General features: G+C 41.1%; 1 protein-coding gene across 3 annotated transcripts in view; it reads right to left on the reverse strand.

The window, feature by feature from the left end:
• Positions 1-19,547, reverse strand: part of MAGI2 (membrane associated guanylate kinase, WW and PDZ domain containing 2) — a gene marked incomplete at its 3' end in the record, with an annotated part of 1,345,444 nt that overhangs the window by 298,476 nt on the left and 1,027,421 nt on the right. For all 3 annotated transcript variants that reach the window (XM_080818052.1, XM_080818051.1, XM_080818053.1), the window contains exons 8-9: positions 12,666-12,787; positions 10,559-10,741 (exon numbers count right to left, since the gene is read on the reverse strand). In XM_080818052.1, the coding sequence (XP_080674178.1) occupies positions 10,559-10,741; positions 12,666-12,787 (305 nt within the window). The remainder of the gene's footprint in view (positions 1-10,558; positions 10,742-12,665; positions 12,788-19,547) is intronic.

Raw genomic sequence — 19,547 nt, forward strand, 5'->3', positions numbered from 1 at the left:
ACGTGATGAAATATTTTCATTTCTGACGATGGTTCTTGCCATTAAGAGATGCAAAATTCACCTCACAGAGTTGGATTTTCGAACAAAGTAGTAAATTAGACGATGGCACGAGAGTTACCGTGTGTGCTCCTGTCAGTTCATGCAAATCCTCAGCTGGCGCGTGTGAGAGGCGCATTAATTACACTGGGTTCGGGAATCATGTTTCTGCAGCTGTAGCAGCTTTGCTATTTGCCGACTCCAGTGCGCTCCATCTCTAATTTCACTGGCAGCTTGCAAAAACCAGCAGAATTACACTTATAAACAAAGGTCTGCATGGCAATTTATCTCCTATTGACTTCAGTGAAGTCTTCCTGTTTAGAATGCGAAGAGGTTTATAATTATGAACTAAGATCTAAGACTTAGCTGGGGAAGCAGTAGAAGACATATTTCTTGCCTCTTTTTCTCACTTACATGCACATATCTGTAGGGGGTGATCTATGTGTGTGTACCTAGGAAATTAAACTATTCATTGAGCGCTTACGGGACCACATGACAATCTGTAGGAATATGCACCAGCATCCTCTATGGATATTTGATTCAGGGAGTACTATGGCTTTTAACAGAAATGTGTATTTTGCCTCAGACATTTCCCAACTATCTTACCCTCTCTAGACTTTTCTTTGTTGTTTCTTATGATTCAGGATGGACACGTTTTTATTTTGGAGTGGGTTATAATATCAAAAAGTGAGAAACTTCATTAAAAAAATGAAGATGAGGTTAGCGATGTCTCGAGGGTATCTAGTAAAAAGACTTATGTCTAGTAAAAAGAGTCAGAATCCAATGGCATGCCTATGTGGCACACCAGCCCAGTTTCCAGTGGTCTTTACACACACACGAGGTTGAGCGTTCTACTTCAGATGCCGGTCTACCAACAGAATAACAGTTGTCAACGTGGCACTACAATTCCAACAGTTTTCTGATTATCTCCTTTAGAAGTGGAAACTACTTTAAGAAGCAAGAGGTTTTTTGCTGTTAGTGTTCCATACAGAATCATTTCATTTCCAGGGTCAAATGGTGACCATCTTGGCTGTTCATAACTCTTTTCATATATCTATCACTCCCAGAATACTAAAGCCTCCTTCAATTTATTGGAAGACAGTCTTATAAATATTAATAACGGTTACCAATTCCAAATGAGTCCATATGCCATGCCCTATTTTAAGTACTTTGTATGTAATGCCTCTTCTAATCAAATGTTTGGTTAAATTAGACAAAGAAAAGCCTTAAATAATCCTTTAAGGGAGCATAAATAATCATAGGAAAATCTATGATAATTACAGCAAATCTTGTGCCTTCATAGTAATCCATGTAAGGAGATCAGTGCTGCCCAGAAAGATTCCTTCAACTGTCCAATCACCCAGTTGAACAGCTGAACATATGTCATATATCTGGTGGTAAATATGCCTTGGGAATTTATTACTGATGTAGTCAGACATAGGCTCTGACTTAGTTTATAGTTAGGTGCTGGGGACAGGGGATGGCAAGTAGCAAGAGTTTACAAGTCCACCGAAGGAGGGGGTGGGTGAAAACACGTACCTTTTGTAAAAAACAGATTTTTTCCTGGTGAACCAAAGGCTCAGTTCCATTAGTTGCCAGACCGAGAGTAATAGGAACTGAATGACTTAAACATTGTCTATAAAAGCACATATGCCAATCCAGACACCAGAATCTGGTACTCTTTGTACCTATTTGGATCCTTTTTTTTTTCATTGATAAGCAAGGGAACTGGGGATCCTGGACCCAGACCTAAGGAATTCAAACAATAAAAACTTCTTAAATGCATTTAGATGATAGCATTATTTCGAATGTGTATAACTTAAGCTGAAAGCCTTTCGCTAATATACTGACAGTCAACCACTTCCTCCATGGAGTGGGTAATAAAAAGACAACATTAACCCCATAATCGCCAGTCCTTTTCCATTAAACTTAAATGATTAGCTTTCAGATTTTTAAACCACCAACTTCATACCCAGTAAGATTACTCTAACGTAACATTCCTGGTATTATAATGTCTGGTATTGTGCAGAGCTGGGCCCTTAGGCTGAGTAGGAGTCCCACCTCTTTTTTTCTTGAGATCCTCAGAGGGCCGGTGGACCTGTGCTACAAATTAACATAAAGCTTCCCTGCAGAATAACTTAAAAATAATAGTGATAATAGTACATTTAAGTGCACTGACTTCCTTGGTGTTAACAGGTACAATGGTCACAAATGTCGTAACTCAATTACTGTGGGACTCACCCAAATGGATACCAACCCCGAAACTAGAAACAAAATTAAAGTAACAAACTTTGCTCTATCTGTGCTCAAATGAGAATCAAGTATTTAAGCCTGGGGCAGAGATGAAAACTAGATAGAACGTGTATAGTAATTAATCCTTCTCAAGTGAGCTTTTATCTAGACTCTGATTTTAAATGAAGAGGTCATAAACAGCATCATACAAGGCATTTATAAAGAGAGAAAAGATAGAAATGTGCCAAAAAGAGGCACTGCAATAGCACTTGTTTGGGTTACAAAGACCTCTTCTTTAAAACTAAATGCGTTATTGAAGCATATCATGATTTTAAGAATTGATGCAACAATGTTTTAAACCTTTCAAGTGGTGTGGTGTGTAGCCAAAAATCAAGTATTGTGTCAATGATGGCATTTGTATTACCTAATATATCATCTTAAAGGGAGGACAGAAGATACAGAGTGTTTACTGCGGCTCTCTCCGGCTCTGTGAGATGTCCGGTGATTGATCTGAAAGACACATTGCTTGCAGGGGAGATGTTAGGTATTTGAACAAAATGAAGTGAGGTTTTAAAAGTTAGGTGTGTTTGGAAAGAATCAAGAGTAAATTTATTGACAAGCTAAACAAGCACAATTTATTTCTTCTCTACAGGAGACATTAGTATTGGTCAGCTGGCTAGAAATTCAATTCTATCTTTCTGGCTTTTGTAGAGCATAAGACTTTTGTGTGTGTGTGTGTGTAGCATTTAAAGCTCATAAATACCAAGGGGTAAAATTTAGAAAATTACCTAACACAGATGTGAGTCTGGATATTTTGTTAGCTCTTACACAGTGAATTGCTGCAACCACTTTCTCTATTTTTATTCAGAAGACAGAGCTGGAGACCAGCTGATTTCACTGCTCATATTCCCTGGACGTGGTATTATGATTCTCTGTTATTTATTCGTAGCATGTTGGAGAATTGAAAGGCAACCTATTATCAACGCCTCTGTGCCAGAAAGGTAAAAAGGTAGAGTGTCTACAAAAGTAAAAGATAAGTTTCTGAGGGAAGTTTGAACAAAGTCAAGTAATTCAGAAACAAGGAAGCCACAGAAAGGTAGATAAAAGGTAGTGCAGTGGATAAAAGACGACTAGAAATGTTTTGCCCCTTCTCCCAACAAAACACAGGGCTTAGTTTCCAGGCCCTTGAATATGAGCTGACATGTGACTTGCCTTGATCAGCAGAAGGGGTAGCAGTGATGCCGTGCTGGTTGGAGGCTAGGCCCTGAGAGGCCTGACAGTTTTCCCTTTTGCTCTCTTAGAGCCCTAAGCCACCGTGGAAACTGCTCCAGGCACCTTGTTGCTGAGACCATGTGGAGGGAGAAATGCTTTATCAGCCCTGGGGAGTCCCATTCATTCCAGCTGAGGCCTCAGCTGTGGGTGAAAACACCCCCCACATCCCAGCCCCAGGAGGGATGACAGTCCCAAAGTGAGCCTAGCAGATGAGAGCCACCCAGCAGATCCCAGGCAAGAATGTGGTCTCGTGAGTAAATGTCTGATTGTTGCCGAGTTTTGGTGTGGTATGCAACAGAAAACTCAACAGATACTTCAAGTAGAAATATTACATTTCTCAGATTTATTCATTTGCTTCTGGAAATTGACAGAACCATCTAAATGTGAACGTCAGAGGTGGAGGTGGGTGGTGATGAAGCACTGGCTGATTCACTGAGATATTTGATGAGGCAAACCCGTCAGTGTGAGAGCAGCTGGGACAGACCGACACAGCCGTGGGCTCAAAATTCAAAAGGAAGACTGTGCTGGACACAAGTTAGCAGATAGAGGGCAGATGAGACACAAAACATGCTTGAATTACATCTTGGGCTTTCTCTTACATACAGTCTTTCTCAGGAGATGTTGAAATCACAACCATGGCATTCCATTAAAGTGCTGGGGAGCTAGCAATGGTTAGGGAAGGTCCAATAAAACTGGGGTAAGGCAGGGTGGGAAACCCAAGGGTAACCATTAACTGGACAATCAGTACAAAGAGCTAACCGCATGAGGGGCAGTAACTCTCCTGGCAAGAGCGGAGCAGCCATCTGCTTACATGGTACCCACAGCCTCAGGTTAATCTTCGCTGTTCCCCTGAAAGCAAAAAGATAACTAAGATTTCAGAAAATGCCAATTATAGGATAGAGAGTTAACAGGGCTAAAATCCCCAAAGAATGAGAAATTGCTCTTGAGTCAATGTCCTACTCTGATATGAAAGATAAACATAAGGAGTAATCAGCTTTGTCGGACTGAATAGATGGCCAGAGACGCTACTCTAAAAGTTAGTACCAGGAATATTCATAAACACTTCATAAAAGCAATTCTGAGCATAGGCTCTGTTGAGAGGCAGTCGGGGTAGGGTGGGGAACGTCTAAGTTGTACAGTAGATGGGAAGGGAGTCTTCTTGTTACCTACCACTCCATACAATAGTTCTCAAACTTCAGTAGGTGTAAAAACGCAGACTCTAAGATGTCTGGTTCCAGATGACAGACTGAATGCACATGGCTATCCTCTTTAGCAAAGACTTTAAAATGCATAAACCCTCAGCAATGAAAAGAACCTGAAAGAATCCATTTATCTGGCAGAGAGGGGCCGTTATACGGCATGACAGCTCAAGAGAATTTTAGAATATGAAATGAAAATCAAGGCATGATGACGAATTTATCATGGTTTTGGAAGGTCTATTCTAGGGCAGGGGGTTGGCAAACTGACCCATGGAGCAAAACCTGCTGCCCATATTGGTAAATACTATTTACTGGAACACAACCACACCGATTTATTTATGTGGTGTCTAAGGCTGCTTTCATGACAACAGGGTAAAACAGTGTGACAGAGACCACCTGGCCCACGAGGCCTGAAATATTTACTATTTGCACCTTTACAGAAAGCATTTGTTGATTGCTATTCTAGTGTGTTCTTGGCGGGGGGTGGGGGGACGGGGTGTAGAGTGACAAAGGCAAGAAGGGCTCTTAGTTGCTCTGCAGAATCCCAGGAAAGTTTGATATAAGTATATAATCCTCCTGGAGGCACTGTCTGCAAAATTCCCACCACCTACCCCAAGTCAAAAACTGAGGGAGAGGGGTGCCTGGGTGGCTCAGTGGGTTAAGCCGCTGCCTTCGGCTCAGGTCATGATCCCGGGTCCTGGGATCGAGTCCCGCATCGGGCTCTCTGCTTGGCGGGAAGCCTGCTCCTCCCTCCTTCTCTCTCTGCCTGCCTCTCTGCCTACTTGTGATCTCTGTCTGTCAAATAAATAAATAAGAAAAAAAAAAAAACAAAAAAACTGAGGGAGTCTCCAAAAAAAAAAAAAAGGTCCCCATTTGACAGACAGATGTTTATATTCTGTTCCTGGCTAAGAACATTAGGGAAACTTTTCAGTTTCACTTTTAAATATGGACAGCTGAGGATCATAACACATGCAAGGACTGCACTTCAGTAAAATGAGCGTCTGCAAAAAAGAGGTGTGGAGGGGGGCCTGGGTGGCTCAGTGGGTTAAGTGCCTGTCTTCACCTCAGGTCATGATCTCAGGGAGGGATCGAGCCCTGCATGGGGCTCCCTACTCAACAGGAAGCCTGCCTCTCCCTCTTCTACTTCCTCTGCTTATATTCCCTTTCTCGCTGTTTCTCTCTAACAGATAAATAAATAAAATCTTAAAAAAAAAAAAAGAGAGAGCGAGCGAGATAGATGTGGATAATGGTGGACTCTGCTAGGGAGAGACATGATGAAATATCCCCAAGGGTCAGAGGAACACTTAGCCTCAGACAGAAACAGGAGGACAAAAGATGTTTAGAAAAAAGAAGACACGCTAGAGGACCTAATACGCTTTGGGAGGAAAAACAAATAATTATTTTAAGAAAGATACTGCAAGACAGAGAGAAAGACAAAGTAAAACCCCACAAAGCTGTTTAAGGGGGAAAAAGGTATGAATGGTACATCACTGGGGTCAGTGAACAAATGTATAAAGCCATGTTAATGTAAAAACTATACAAACATTACTGAAATTAGCTGTACAATTCTATTGGGAAAATGTGGGAAGGCAGATGGGAGACAAGAGAGCTAATTCTTCATTTCTTTCTAAGAGGAAGTAAATATAGGTCATGTCTAAATCTGTTAAATCAAGACAACAGTACAAACACATTAATTGGAGGTGTGAAGGTATTTACCATCTCTAAGAATACAAACTGATTGAGTGCCTCTGGGACAGGGGCCTGGAGGAGGGGAGAGGAGCAGGACAGAAGATATTTTATACCTTACAAATATTTTGATGTGATTTTTTTTTCACATGTATGTGTTGATTTGACAATTTTTAGAAGTGTATAAATGTACATGCCCAAAACCACTTCTAGAAATGGGGTATCAGTAGGTGCAGGGACATAGGAATCTGCATTTTTAAAAAGCTCCCCAGGTGATTCTGAGAAAATTAATCTTAGGCTTCTACTTCCAGAAACACAAAGAACGAGTGAGCAACCAGCAAAAGGGCAGTAACGGTGATCTGCTGAAATGGAGAAATGCCGGGAGCCAGAGAATGTCAGGATGCTAGTCTCCCAGTTTCTTGCCATTTACTAATAACGTGGATACGTTTTAGAAGAGGGCAAATAAAATCTAATAGGTTGTAAGTGACCTCATAATTCAACCCCTATCTACAGAAGAACTTCACAGATAGGCCAGCTTCCCTCCCTCTTATATTTGTTGAAAACCTCAAGCCTCAATTCAAAAATTAGCCTGGAGAAAAACAGGAAAACATCATGTAATAAGAGAAGCTTTTTACCTGAAGGATGTTAGATAAATAACTCTCAGACTTTGTAGTTTCTATGTAAGCCTTCGTATATCAATCTTGATTTAAAAAATACTTTAAAGAATATGACCAGGATCTCTGGTGCCTACAAATGATTGCCAGGATGTGCAGAATACTTAACAATCAGAAGCCAGTTGGTTTCTGAGCACTCTGGTAATTTCTTCTAAAAAAGCTTCTTCTAGAACATTATAGGACCACTGGGGATTGGCTCAATTAGTTTTCAAAAAGCAGCCAGGGGCACAGTGTCCTCATTTTCCCCTGGTCTCTACCCCTTCCCATGAATCAGTGCTGATCAAGAAAGAAAGAATTCCCATCCTACCCTTGTTTTTATTGTGTAGGACCCTTGGTCAACTTTTCAGTAGAACGGATCTTTCTCTGTGTCCACACAAACTATTGACATTTCTTTGCTTAAATTAGAGATAACCTAGAGCTAAAAAAATTGATTCAAGTATTTTCATGCTTATTTCAATGTCAAATGAGACCACTTACCATTTTTAAGATTTATTTATTTATTTGAGAAACAGAGAGACAGACAGAGAGAACACGAGTGGTGGGAGGGGCTGAGGGAGGGAGAGAGAGAGAGAAAGAGAGAGAGAGAATCTCCAGCAGACTCCCTTCTCATCCTGGAACCTGACTCTGGCTGATCCCACAACCCTGAAAGACTACACACCTCATAAATATTAATGATTTATCACTCTATCTGTAGTGATATCTTAGTAGTATCTTTCTTAAAATAATGAACTTGAGGTTCATTTATAGATGAAGTCATTACAAAAAAGGAAATTAATTTTGTCCCTAACATGTTTTTGTCTTTTTTAATTTCCTCCAGAAACTGCAATGCTGGTTTATTTTTGCTTTGATGGTAAACTATTTGGCCAATTAGCATTGGCCAGGCTATGCTGTAAAAGTGGAATTCAGCCAATTCAAATTTCACTTCTTAATTTCTAAGTGTATCCAACACTCTATCCATCCATCCATCCATCCATTTATCCATCCATCCATCCACCCATCCAACAAATACTTATTGAGCACTTGCTCTTTGCCTTGCACTGTTTCAGGTTCTCGGCACAGACAAATCAAGAAAACATCAGGCTAGAGTAAAGCACTATGCCTAATTGGTTGAAAATTTATATGAGAATTATATGAGATAATCATATAATTATATGAGAGATTTACATGAGAAATATTTTATATATAAGTATTCATGCATTTATGAAATCTATGTTTTTTAGTTGAGGATGCATTTATGAAATCTATGTTTTTTAGTTGAGGATGACTACAGACGATTCTTTGATGTTTCCTACATGTCATAACAGTTCATCTTTACCAGTTATGATTATCACTTTATTTGGTAGTTCACATAAATATCTACTGAAGTTGGAATATTGCCATAGGCTGTGATGGCATGTAAATCTTTATCTAGGTATTCCTCACCACTGTGCCTTTGCATATGTTGTTTCCTCTTCCTGTGGCTTCCCTTCTTTGTCCACCTAGCTAACACCTATTCATCATTCAAAACTCTGTCAGGCATCATTTTCCGTACGAGGCTCTCCCTAAGCATCTCCTAATGGATTCAATCTCCCATTCCTCTGGCCTATTTCTGGACTTTGCACATATTTTTATGATTGCATTGATGTAACTATTCATTAACATGCTACTCATTATTTCTACAGTGTAAGCATCTTAATGATAGAAACATTTGTTTCTTCATTTTTGCATCCCTAATAATTAGCAGAATGCCTGGGATGTATGGATATTCATGAAATATTAGCTCAATGAACTGCGTAGCCATTCCTATTGCTACTTGTGGAATATCACAGAAATGTGTTTACATTTTATTTTAAATTACCTCACAATTAAAAGTAAACATTTAAATTTCCTGAGTATTTTATAAGCAGATTTCAAAGTTTTATGGTATTCTTTTCCAATGAGAGAAATTATCACTTCTATAAAAGCCCAATAAGATTACATGGTTAGGAACACACTTTTCTTTTTAAACATTTCTGTTGCTTCCTCCTCCCACTGTCTTGATTTTGTGCCAACATCAGGGTTATTACAGATTCATCCTGCTCATATTGTGTTACAACTACTTGTTTATCTATCGGAGGCCCTTCCTAGACATAAACTCCTCGGGAGCTGGGCCTTGTCCTGTCCATCACTGTCGTTCTCGTGTCCGGCCACCCATGCGTCCCTAACTTATCTCTTACAGAAAATTACGTACAGATGATTTTTACAACAATAGTGTTTGAAAAATGTGGTGGGTTAGTTTTAAAACTTCACTCAACTTTAAGGAGATGGAACAGCTATTAAATGGATTATTACTCACCAGTGAGAGGGAGTTACAAATATATTCATTAGGTGACCTTGGAAAGCAGTTATTTCTTGAGGAACCATTTACTAAATGGTAATATAACAATTCACAAATATACAGACCACATAGATGTGATAACGTTTCCTCAAAAGTAATTCTCTAATTTGTATATCTACTAAGACCCATTAATGTCGGCAAGTTGATATCACAAATTAAATCAACACTGTAAAAATGTGTAATGGTGATACAGTTCTTTGGAGATACAGTTATTATACTTTGTAATACTTTCTAATGCATTTCAAAAACAGCATAAAAATTCTTGAATCAGTATTTTAAAGACACAAGATCAAATTTCTTCTCCCCCCCCACCCCAGGTGAGGAAACTACCATTTGTAAGTTATGGGATTAATCCAAGGACATGGGCCAGGAAGGAGAATTTAAAATCAAACTGAAAAACCAGACTTAGTTCATCACTTTTTTCTCTACCCCGTGGACCTTTCATATTTTATGCATTTGTGCCTTTAACAATTTGCCTCCACATCTCCATGTTAAATGAATTTTGATTATAATTTGATAGACATCCAAGTAACTGCATGTGAAAATTGATTCGTAAGAACTGCAGAAAACAACCTTATATATTAAAACATTGATGGGGACATATATAGATGAATACCATCCAAAATTTTTTTCTTTGAGATGAGTATGCATATTTAAATATCTAACCTGGGCAATTCAGTATTGAGACTATCACAAGATTAATGCAGATTTTAAAATACCAATGGTTGAGTATCAGGTAGAATAGTATGAAATGTTAATCACATCTCTAAGACGGGACTCTAAAAATAAATTAGAAAAGTGTCAATCTCAAGAGCCCATTAAATCCAGCAAATAGAAGGGGCAGTCTGAAAAATGAGACAAGAATGATATTTAGATCTATTTCCAAAATATTTCAATTGGATACTCCTAAATTTAGGAGAAACATAATTCCTGGTTTCCCTAAAGTGAAGTGATCTTTGGCCTTCAAATTAAAATCATGAAAGAAGCTCCTCCTATTTGCCTTGGTCGAGGGGGGGGGGTGGGGGGTGGGGGGTGGGGGGTGGGGGGTGGGTAGAGGAAAGGAAAGCTTTAGAAATAAATTTCTAAAGCAGTAAGGACCTTACCTGTTTCCATTTTCCCATCCTGCGCGGCAGGCCCATCCGGAATCACACTTTTCACCTGCAGAAACTCATCAGGCTCATCTCCACCAATGATGGTGAATCCAAAACCCATGTTGCTCTTTTTTAGGGTGGTGCTGAGGAATGTTCCCTTCAACTGGGATGCATCCCGGGTGAAGAGTGGTTTTTCTACATTGGCCAATATAAGTTAAAAAAGAAAAAGCATATTTAAGGCAAGTTCGTACACAGGGGAAAGCCAGCTTCTGAGCAGCCGTCCCAGGGGTAAGTGTGGGTGTCTCCTGTAGTAAAAGCAAGCAGGCAGTGAAGGCAGGAGCTGAATTTTTAGTACTTTCTGCAAACACAGAGCAGTCCCAAGCATCCAGGAGAGGCAAAAAAGCTGCTTGGTTTGTAGCTTTTCAGTCAAGTCAGTGTTTCCATTCACCAAAGCAGCCCTCCTTGGGCTTTTTTTAAAAAAGGGCCGAATCAACAGGCCATCAAAGCCTATAGATAAAGAGGAGCCCAAATCATCCAGACACATCTGGATACATTCCTTTTTCTAAAGGAGTCCAAGCAGGAGGTAACTGTCAGTGGCAGGTCCTGCCTAAAACTTTGAAGGGATTAAACTTGAAAACCGGAATGGACTGTTTTATTTTTAAAAGAATAAGACCCATGGAATGCTACCATCGAATCAAATGTCTAAACTATTTAGAAGGAGCACCTGGATGTGGGACTGAGTTAACTTTTGCTTATATTGTGAGATGCTATAAAGATAACTAGATAAAGTTCTACTGCCCTTATGGTGTTTAGTATACTCTAAAATGTGAGCAAAAGACAAGCCAATATTTCTATATATCATTATGAATGTAAAGGTAACACATTTTATAACAATATGTTGATACACTCAAATCATATACCTGAACACTCTGACCATAACGAGAACCCACTCATTTGGGTTTGAGCACCAATTTGTTACATTATACGATTTTCCAACTATGATCTGTAATAAACATATTCCTAAGCATATTACATGCTTTAAAAATAAAGTCATGGTAGGAAATAGAATTAATATCTGCTTTAAACGTTATCTCAGTCAAGTGTGTATATACACACACACTCATACAAAGTATATACATGTGCCTACACGCATACAGTTACTACATTTTCGGTGATACGATTTGATGTTTGTAACGCCAAACTGCAGATAGGTACTTAGCTAAGTATTTTAGTGCTCTTGCTGCTGTTATATTTTGGTTGATACGTAATAGATATAATGAATCATCATACTGAAATTTTATTTCATGTATTCACATGTCCCATAGGTCTGCACTAAAAAAGACACACATATACATGTATAATTATTCTTTATTTTATATTTATGTTTTTTCCATTAAAATGTAAATGAAAAATGCATTTTGACCTTGCCATCTACGTTTCTTTGATGAACATAACATTTTAGGAGCGGAGCAAAGTTACCGTGAGACCTTTACATTCATGGCATTTATGCTGTGGGGGTGCGGTATTCGTGCTCTCGTTTATGAGTAAGACCCCACCAGACGTGAAAAGTTTGTGCAGCAACTCATCCCACTACATGGCTCGAAGGTGTGGTCAAGGGCAGCAGGAAGCCCCCGATAGACCGATGGACATACCGAAGGGCCAGGGCCTCCTGGCGCGGTCGCGCAGATAGTAAGACAAGTCATTCACGCTGCGCGACCTCTCGGGGACCGCGCGAGGGCGGGTGGATGTGGGCTTAGGTAATGTCCACCAGGAACCGTCTACTGTCACAAAGGAGAACAATCCTTATTCTTGGGCGTGGTCTTTTGAGGACAAGCCTAGGGGTCTCTATGAATCTGCACTTTACGGTCCACTTTCCCGTCCCACTGTCAAAACCCAGGAGTCTCCTCCTGGCACCCTGCTGCACATTCCTCTAAGGTATGGCCGGGAGGCTGTAAGGAAGCCACGGAGCCCTGCAAATATCCAGCTAAAGCTAGGAGAGGGGTCTGGGGAAAGCAAATCATCATCTGAAATGGTCCCAGCTAAAGGCAGATCTGGAAGAGCAGGCAGTTTGGTAGATCATTTTTCTCTTTGAAACATGGTGGGTGGACCTGGTACTCACCTCGAAAAGCCGGCGCCTGCAGGGGCTTTGTTCCAAGTTCCGTGTGGGGCATGTTATGCTGCTGTAGCTTCCTTTTTGCTTCCAGGACGGGGTTTTCAAACTGTGTTCTTCTATTTATGTGGCTGAGGAATAAAATTTCAAATTAGGCTAACAGTGGGGCAAAGTCATTTAAGAGAACATATGTAGAGCCCTACAGAGAGCAGGCGGTTAAGGGACACCTTGTGTGATCCGTCAAGTGCCCCACCGGGCATGAGGTCAGGCCTCTGCTGGGGCTGGCCTGCGTACAACGCACATTTCTGTGACAGGAGCAGAGTTCTCAACGCCTCCATCATATGTTATTGTATTTAAATTATGCATGACTCCGCCAAAAGAACTAGAATGTGCACTCGCTTTCTGGTCTCCTGTGTTAGTTTGAGATGAGTTCGATGCATTAAAATAAATGGTCAGCAAATGAAATTTATACCGAATGGTGTTGCAAAGAGGATCTTCTAAGCTTTGCAAAGTCCCCATATCTAACAAGATAAGTTAAATCCACTGATGACTAGCAACCAGCATTCACACTTTTTAGAGTCAGACAGACCTGGATTGAAGGGCTGGGATAGAGAAGGACAGATTCCCAGGGATATCTGCACAAGTCATAGGATACCTGTAGGGGGGGTTTGATGCTCGTGTCAATCAAAAGGAGAGTATTCACAGTTGGCATAATGAGATGAGAAACTCATAGACAGCAGACTCCAAGTGTCTTGAAGCAGCTGCAGATCAGCTAACCCGAGGGCTGATAATATAAGGATCCCTTATAGCCTCCTTACAGCCTAATGAATTCTTGTATGAAATTTAGAGCTCCTTGTCCTTGGAGAGGGTAGGAACTAAAAAAACTCTGCCTAGAGGCAGTGACACATAGCTCTTTCTCTAGGATATAAATGCCCCCGTGGGAGGGCTGACATATACATTGGTTTTTGCTCTTTGTACAAACAGAAATAGAATTATGGTAGGAAAGCCTGACGACCAAAGAAGAGTTAGAAGACGAATGAACAATTCTGGGTACTTAACTCTGTGCTAAGTACTGCAGATATATTTTCTCAATGTAGTTAAACAACAGTCTTCAGCTGGAAACATTGCTATTTTAAAGGCAATGAGCCTGACACACAGGAGGTCTAAATCTCATGCCTGTAAGTGGCAAGGCTGAGATCTGACCAAATGCAATTCCTATCCACTCACCTTCTCTTTTTGATGTACGAGTTCTCACTGGCAAGTGCATATTTTTTTTTTTTTTTAAGATTTTATTTGAGAGAGAAAGGAAGAGAGAGAGAGAACCAGCAGGAAGGGGAGGGGCAGAGGGAGAGGGCTGAGCAGACTCCCTGCTGAGTGGGGAGCCTGACGCTGGGCTTGATTCCAGGTCCCTGAGATCATCACATGAGCCGATGGCAGATGCTTAACTAACTGAGGCCCCCGAGCACCCCATCTGCACACATATATAATGGGCATGCATGCACACACACACACACACACACACACACAGAATCTTCTCATTATGTCTTCTAAAAGTACATATCAGAAAGAAAAGGAGGCAAAAGAAGCGAAGTCTCAACAACCAATTTTCCATTATAATAAATCAGATAATTCCTAGCGAGACAGAAAAGCAGGCTTCAGAAACAGGATAAGATGACTGCTGTATTTAATCTCTTCCTCGTGGCAGGCAGGGTAGGGTAAGCCACCTGCCACACAGGCTCCGGAGTCTACTGGCCCTGGATTCAAAATCCACCTCTACGACTTGCTTAGCTGTGTGATTAAACCTTCATCCGTCATACGGACATACGACTGCCTTCCTCCAGGGGAGGTCGTGAGGGTTCGAGGAAGCAGTGAATGCTGGCACAGGGGAGCAAACAGACAGTTCGGGAACTAGCCGCAGCCACCTGCCGCCAGCATCACCACGTTCTCACCACCATCACTGTCAGCATTCTGAGTCCACAGGAGAGGCTCTGGGCGGGGGAGTGGGGGGGGGGGAGGGGTTGAAGAGCGCCAGGCCCGTTCTCTAACACTGTTCTCTAACATTACTTCTGGTGCCGTGTAGGAAGAGGGTGCTTTACGACAACCTCCTTCGGTAATAGCAGTCCCCAGGATGGACTTCAAAGTAAATCTGTCTTACGTAAAATTATTTCCCATTGGAAGTAAATACTACTGTCATGCTCTTACGCACCAAGGAGTCCCTGTGATCTGTAGCACGTAGTGAACGACGGCATGGGATCTTTCAAAAGTTCTTCGCCCGGGAGACTCTGACAGCCCCACCGGATTTCAGAAGGATCAGAGTTTGAGGCCTCCCTTGCCTTTTCTCTGCTTTCATGTACCCCTCTTACTAAAATCCTTTGAAATCTTCCTATGACCTAAAGAAACATTATTCCTGACTTTGCCCTTCCCTATCTCTGTAGCTTCCCCTTCAGCTGCATCACCACACACCGCTCTTGGACACACTTGGAGCGCCTCTCGCTGACAACACTGTGTCAATCCCTTTACCCTTCCACGAGAATCTCAGCATGCAATACTGCAGCTCTTGAAGCAAGACTACCTGGGTGTGAGGCGGCATCCTGGACGAGTTACTCATCTCCAGAAGCATCGATAGTCTCGTGTGGTACATGGGGACATTACTATCTGCTTATTGGGATTGCTGTGAGGACCAGAGAAAAAATGTTTGCAAAGCACAGATACATAGGGAAGACCCCGCAATTGTAAGGTCCAGTGATTGTTTATTCTTCAAGGTCTAGCTCTTCTTTCTTACTGATATTAGCGAGGGCTGCTGACAGGGTCATTATGAAGATGCTTTTCCCATCTGTGCTAGATAGAGCTCCTTCCCTAGCCTCCCCTAGCAACACGGCCAGTCTGTATCACACTCTTTCCCTTGGCTCTCATAAAATCTTAAACAGACGTCTCTTGTCACAGTTTATTTATTTATTTATTTTCTTATAACCTGTCTCATCACTGGGAGGATTTGCAGTACTTTTAAGGAACAAAAACAACAGAAAGTAAACAAAATCTGGATGACAGGAGTTGAACTGGGTAGATCAACAGACAAAACTGATCATATAGGATCCTACTTGGCTGCTAGCATTATGTTATGAATTAGCTTTGAGCTTTCAAGCCACTAATTCAATGGGACAGAGAAACTGGTTATTTTCTTCAGAGTATTTAAGTGAAACCCAAGACATTCAGAGGACATAGTATTCCTGTTAGTGAGTCTTACAAATATTTTTTCTGCAAATCTTGCATGGAGAGCTTTCCCTGATGTTAGTATACAGTATCCTAAATGATAATTTCACAATAATGAATTTCACAAGCTACCATAACCTTATCATTACTGTATTTTAATAGCTGACTTTCATGTGTATTTCCTTCTATAGATTATGCACACCTGTGTGCAGGTTCTATGTGTTCATCTTTGTATGCTAAGCACTGGACACACTGAAAGATGATATTTTTGTTTGTTAAATAGCTAAATGATGAGTGTGTGTTTCAAGACTTGTTTACTAATATGTTAGTAATTTTGAGCAAGCAAGAAACAGCTTTGAAGTATACAGAAAGATCTGCTCTCTTTATTCCCTGTCCCATTTCCGTTCTCCTAGGTCACCGTTTATCACATGTGTAACTTTATCTTCAGAAAATACAAGAACATTCTGGGATACATTTCTATGTACAGTTGGGTTCCTTCAACTGCCATCTGCATGTTAATTATTTCCTTAGGAAAGCCAAAGCATAGCCACCTGCTTTATGGACATTATTTTGAAGATACGCCATTCGTCACCAAAGTGAGTTTCTAGAGTTGACAGGGAATGAAAATACCAATGAACTAGCCCGGCATGCTTGGGTGTGGCTTTAGTATCCTAAACTAATTGCTACAGAACATGCACATCATCAGAAATGAAGACATTCATTCAAAATGTAAAATGCTCCCAAGCTTAAAAAGGCCTATCACAAAGAAATATGATTGTTGCTGAATAAGAAAGCCGTGTCTTCCTTGTGCTTCCAAAATGAATAGTTTTGAGTCCTTTTAGCAAGGATTTGGGGATCTTACAACGTGTACAAAGCATGTGAATGACAAATGCCGTCATCCTTCTCATCGTTTAGGCTCTGGGAGATAATTGCTAGCTAGTTCATCTAGCTTCCATATAAAACAGCACCTGGGGTGCCACCAAGAGTTCTTACCTTTTAATCCTATCAGTCTACTGTCATATTTTATGCATCTTTAGGTGGTATGAGCTAAGAGGATATAAGTCATATTCTGCAGTGGGTATATCATAACAACCCTGTTTTTCCTTCACAAAAAAGGAAGGACTACCGAAGAGAGATGCCTCCATGTTGGAATGGCAAAGGGATGAGGATATTCAAAGACGGGATTCCACGGTCTTCTCTCTCTTTGCTCTTATGTTCACTCACGTGCAGCTTAACCTCCTCCTTTGACTATGGAATGGAAACTTAAAGTAAGTTCCTATGTGGCAGTGCGCTATAGTTCTGAATCAACCCGAAGAGCCTAAAAACAAGCAAACCAACAAAAGCAAAACCAGAAAAGACTCAGGTCCACCCTAAATCAACAGAGCCATAATCTCAGAATGACGTACAGGCACTGGCGTTAAGAAAGCTTCCCAGGAAAACCAGTGTGCAACGAGGGTTGCGATCTCCTCCTGAGTTAGAAACTGAGAAGGTGCAAAGGAGTTTCTTGCCTGCTAAGATTTATGTGGAAGACTCTTTTTCTGTATGTGGCCTTGGGGAGTGCTAGGAAATGCTATTTGGGCTCCAGAAGAGAAGACTTCTAGTATTAGAAGATTCATAACATGCACAGAGGAGCAAAAAATATTTGCATCTGATCGAATGATATGCTGCCAAGAGGAGTCCCGGGTCAGGGTCCTGCTTGACTGCCGCCTTCTTCACCGAGGGAATGGAAGAATCAGGAGGAAAGAAGCTGTACATCCCAAGCCCATCAGCATGCCCAGGGCAGGTCTGCTGGTCATCAAGGCCACCATCTGACCCCCACTGCCAGCACTCCCTCCATATCATAGCCACTTCCCACCCCACCTTGCTTCTCCTGGGTTTTTGGAGAGGAGAACTTTTAGTGTACAGTCACAAATGGGGTCTTTTGTACCCCTTGGCTACTATCCCACCATCTTGATTTCAGTGAACGGTTTAGAGACAGATCACTGGTTCATGTGAGACAGAGAAGGGAGCAGCTTTCAAGTAGACGTTGTACCACAAGTGAAATATTTGCAAGGTTGTCAAGGTGGCTACAGTAATTACTTTACACACTAGGTGGCCAGTGCTCAAGAGATATTTACTGAGTAAGTAAACGGATGTCATCCACGAGAGGTGACAGATCTCACTGGTTTCCAGTTGAACGCTCCCATAAAATACATCTGTGACAGAACTCTATGTGAAGCTTAGGGCCAGCTTATGTGATATAACCAGTTTGGGTGAAGACTCATGAAATCCTTCAAAACAGAGAATCTCCCAAGACATTTTTGTGAAAGGTGAAAATGTCAGCCTACTATGGTGATGGAAGATTTGGAACTGAGAAGCTAGTAAGTTGCAGCGGCTATCTTGTGTTACACTAGAAATGTGCTCACATGGAAAAGCACTATGTGAGGGACAAAGTGAAGGAGCCCAGGGAGGCAGCCAGTCACCGCTGCGCATGGGAAAATTGGCTTGGGATTTGGGGTTGTGGCTCAGTATATTATTTCTTCCATGTAAGCTCCTTTGGAGGCTTCCTAAAATCTATTTTACCTGGAGCATTTTTTTTTTTTTTAAAACAGTAATTCCTGGGGCACCTGGGTGGCTCAGTGGGTTAAGCCTCTGCCTGTGGCTCAGGTCATGATCCCAGGGTCCTGGGATCGAGCCCCACATCGGGCTCTCTGCTCAGCAGGGAGCCTGCTTCTCCCTTCCTATCTGCCTTCTCTCTGCCTACTTGTGATTTCTCTCTCTGTCAAATAAAAAAATAAATAATCTTAAAAAAAAAAAAAGAAAAAAAATAAACAGTAATTCCTGTATAGAATCAGAGTATGAATTTCCTGGTTGCTTGGATTCCCTAGGTTTTCTGTGACCCCACTTCTGATTCCCACACTTCTGGGTGGTCAGGAAAGCCGCATATCACTTCCTCACATCTGACCCCCTAGACTGCAGCTGCAGTGGCAAACAAACACTACACCCACTACACGTATATTTGATTCATTTTAAAACAAGCCTCAAGAAGACTCCATAAAGCTTTCTCTATAATCAGGTTCTAAGTAGTAAAAACTACTTCATGCTTTGGAAACCAAGAGAGGATTATAACCCTATGGGGATCTCCTGGGGCTAACCTTCTTCTCCAAAGGTGGGGCAGTGTATCAAGAGCTTGGTCACAGTAGTCATGTTGCTGGGATTCGTCCAAGCCCCACTACATCCTAGGTATGTGACCTTGAGGACATCAATTACCCTTTTTGTGCTTCAGAATTTTTCTCTGTAAAGTTGGGATAAAAGTAATACCTGCCTCATAGAGTCGTGCATATTAAATGAATTTAAATGAAGAAATCACTTCAGACCAGTACCTGGATGGAAGTAGTCGATAAATGCTATCGTGATTCATCAAATATTTGTTTCTCAAATACCCTGCTCCGCACTATGGAGAGGGTAGGGAGGGGCAAAGGTCAATCAAACACAAGTCTAGTAGGGAAGATAAAACAGGAACAAAAAGAATTATAAAATAGGGCTTACATAATACAAAGTATGCCTTGAAAAGCTAAAATTTAAAAGTACTAGTCTAAAGACAAATGTTTTAAATATACTTTATTTTAAAATACGGGCTTTGGATAAAGGGAAGAATTGAATCTATTTTACTGGAAGCATTTTTTTTTTTAACCGAATAAT

Source organism: Martes martes, assembly GCF_963455335.1.
Source record: "Martes martes genome assembly, chromosome: 11".
In the NCBI taxonomy this organism is placed as follows: domain Eukaryota; kingdom Metazoa; phylum Chordata; class Mammalia; order Carnivora; family Mustelidae; genus Martes; species Martes martes.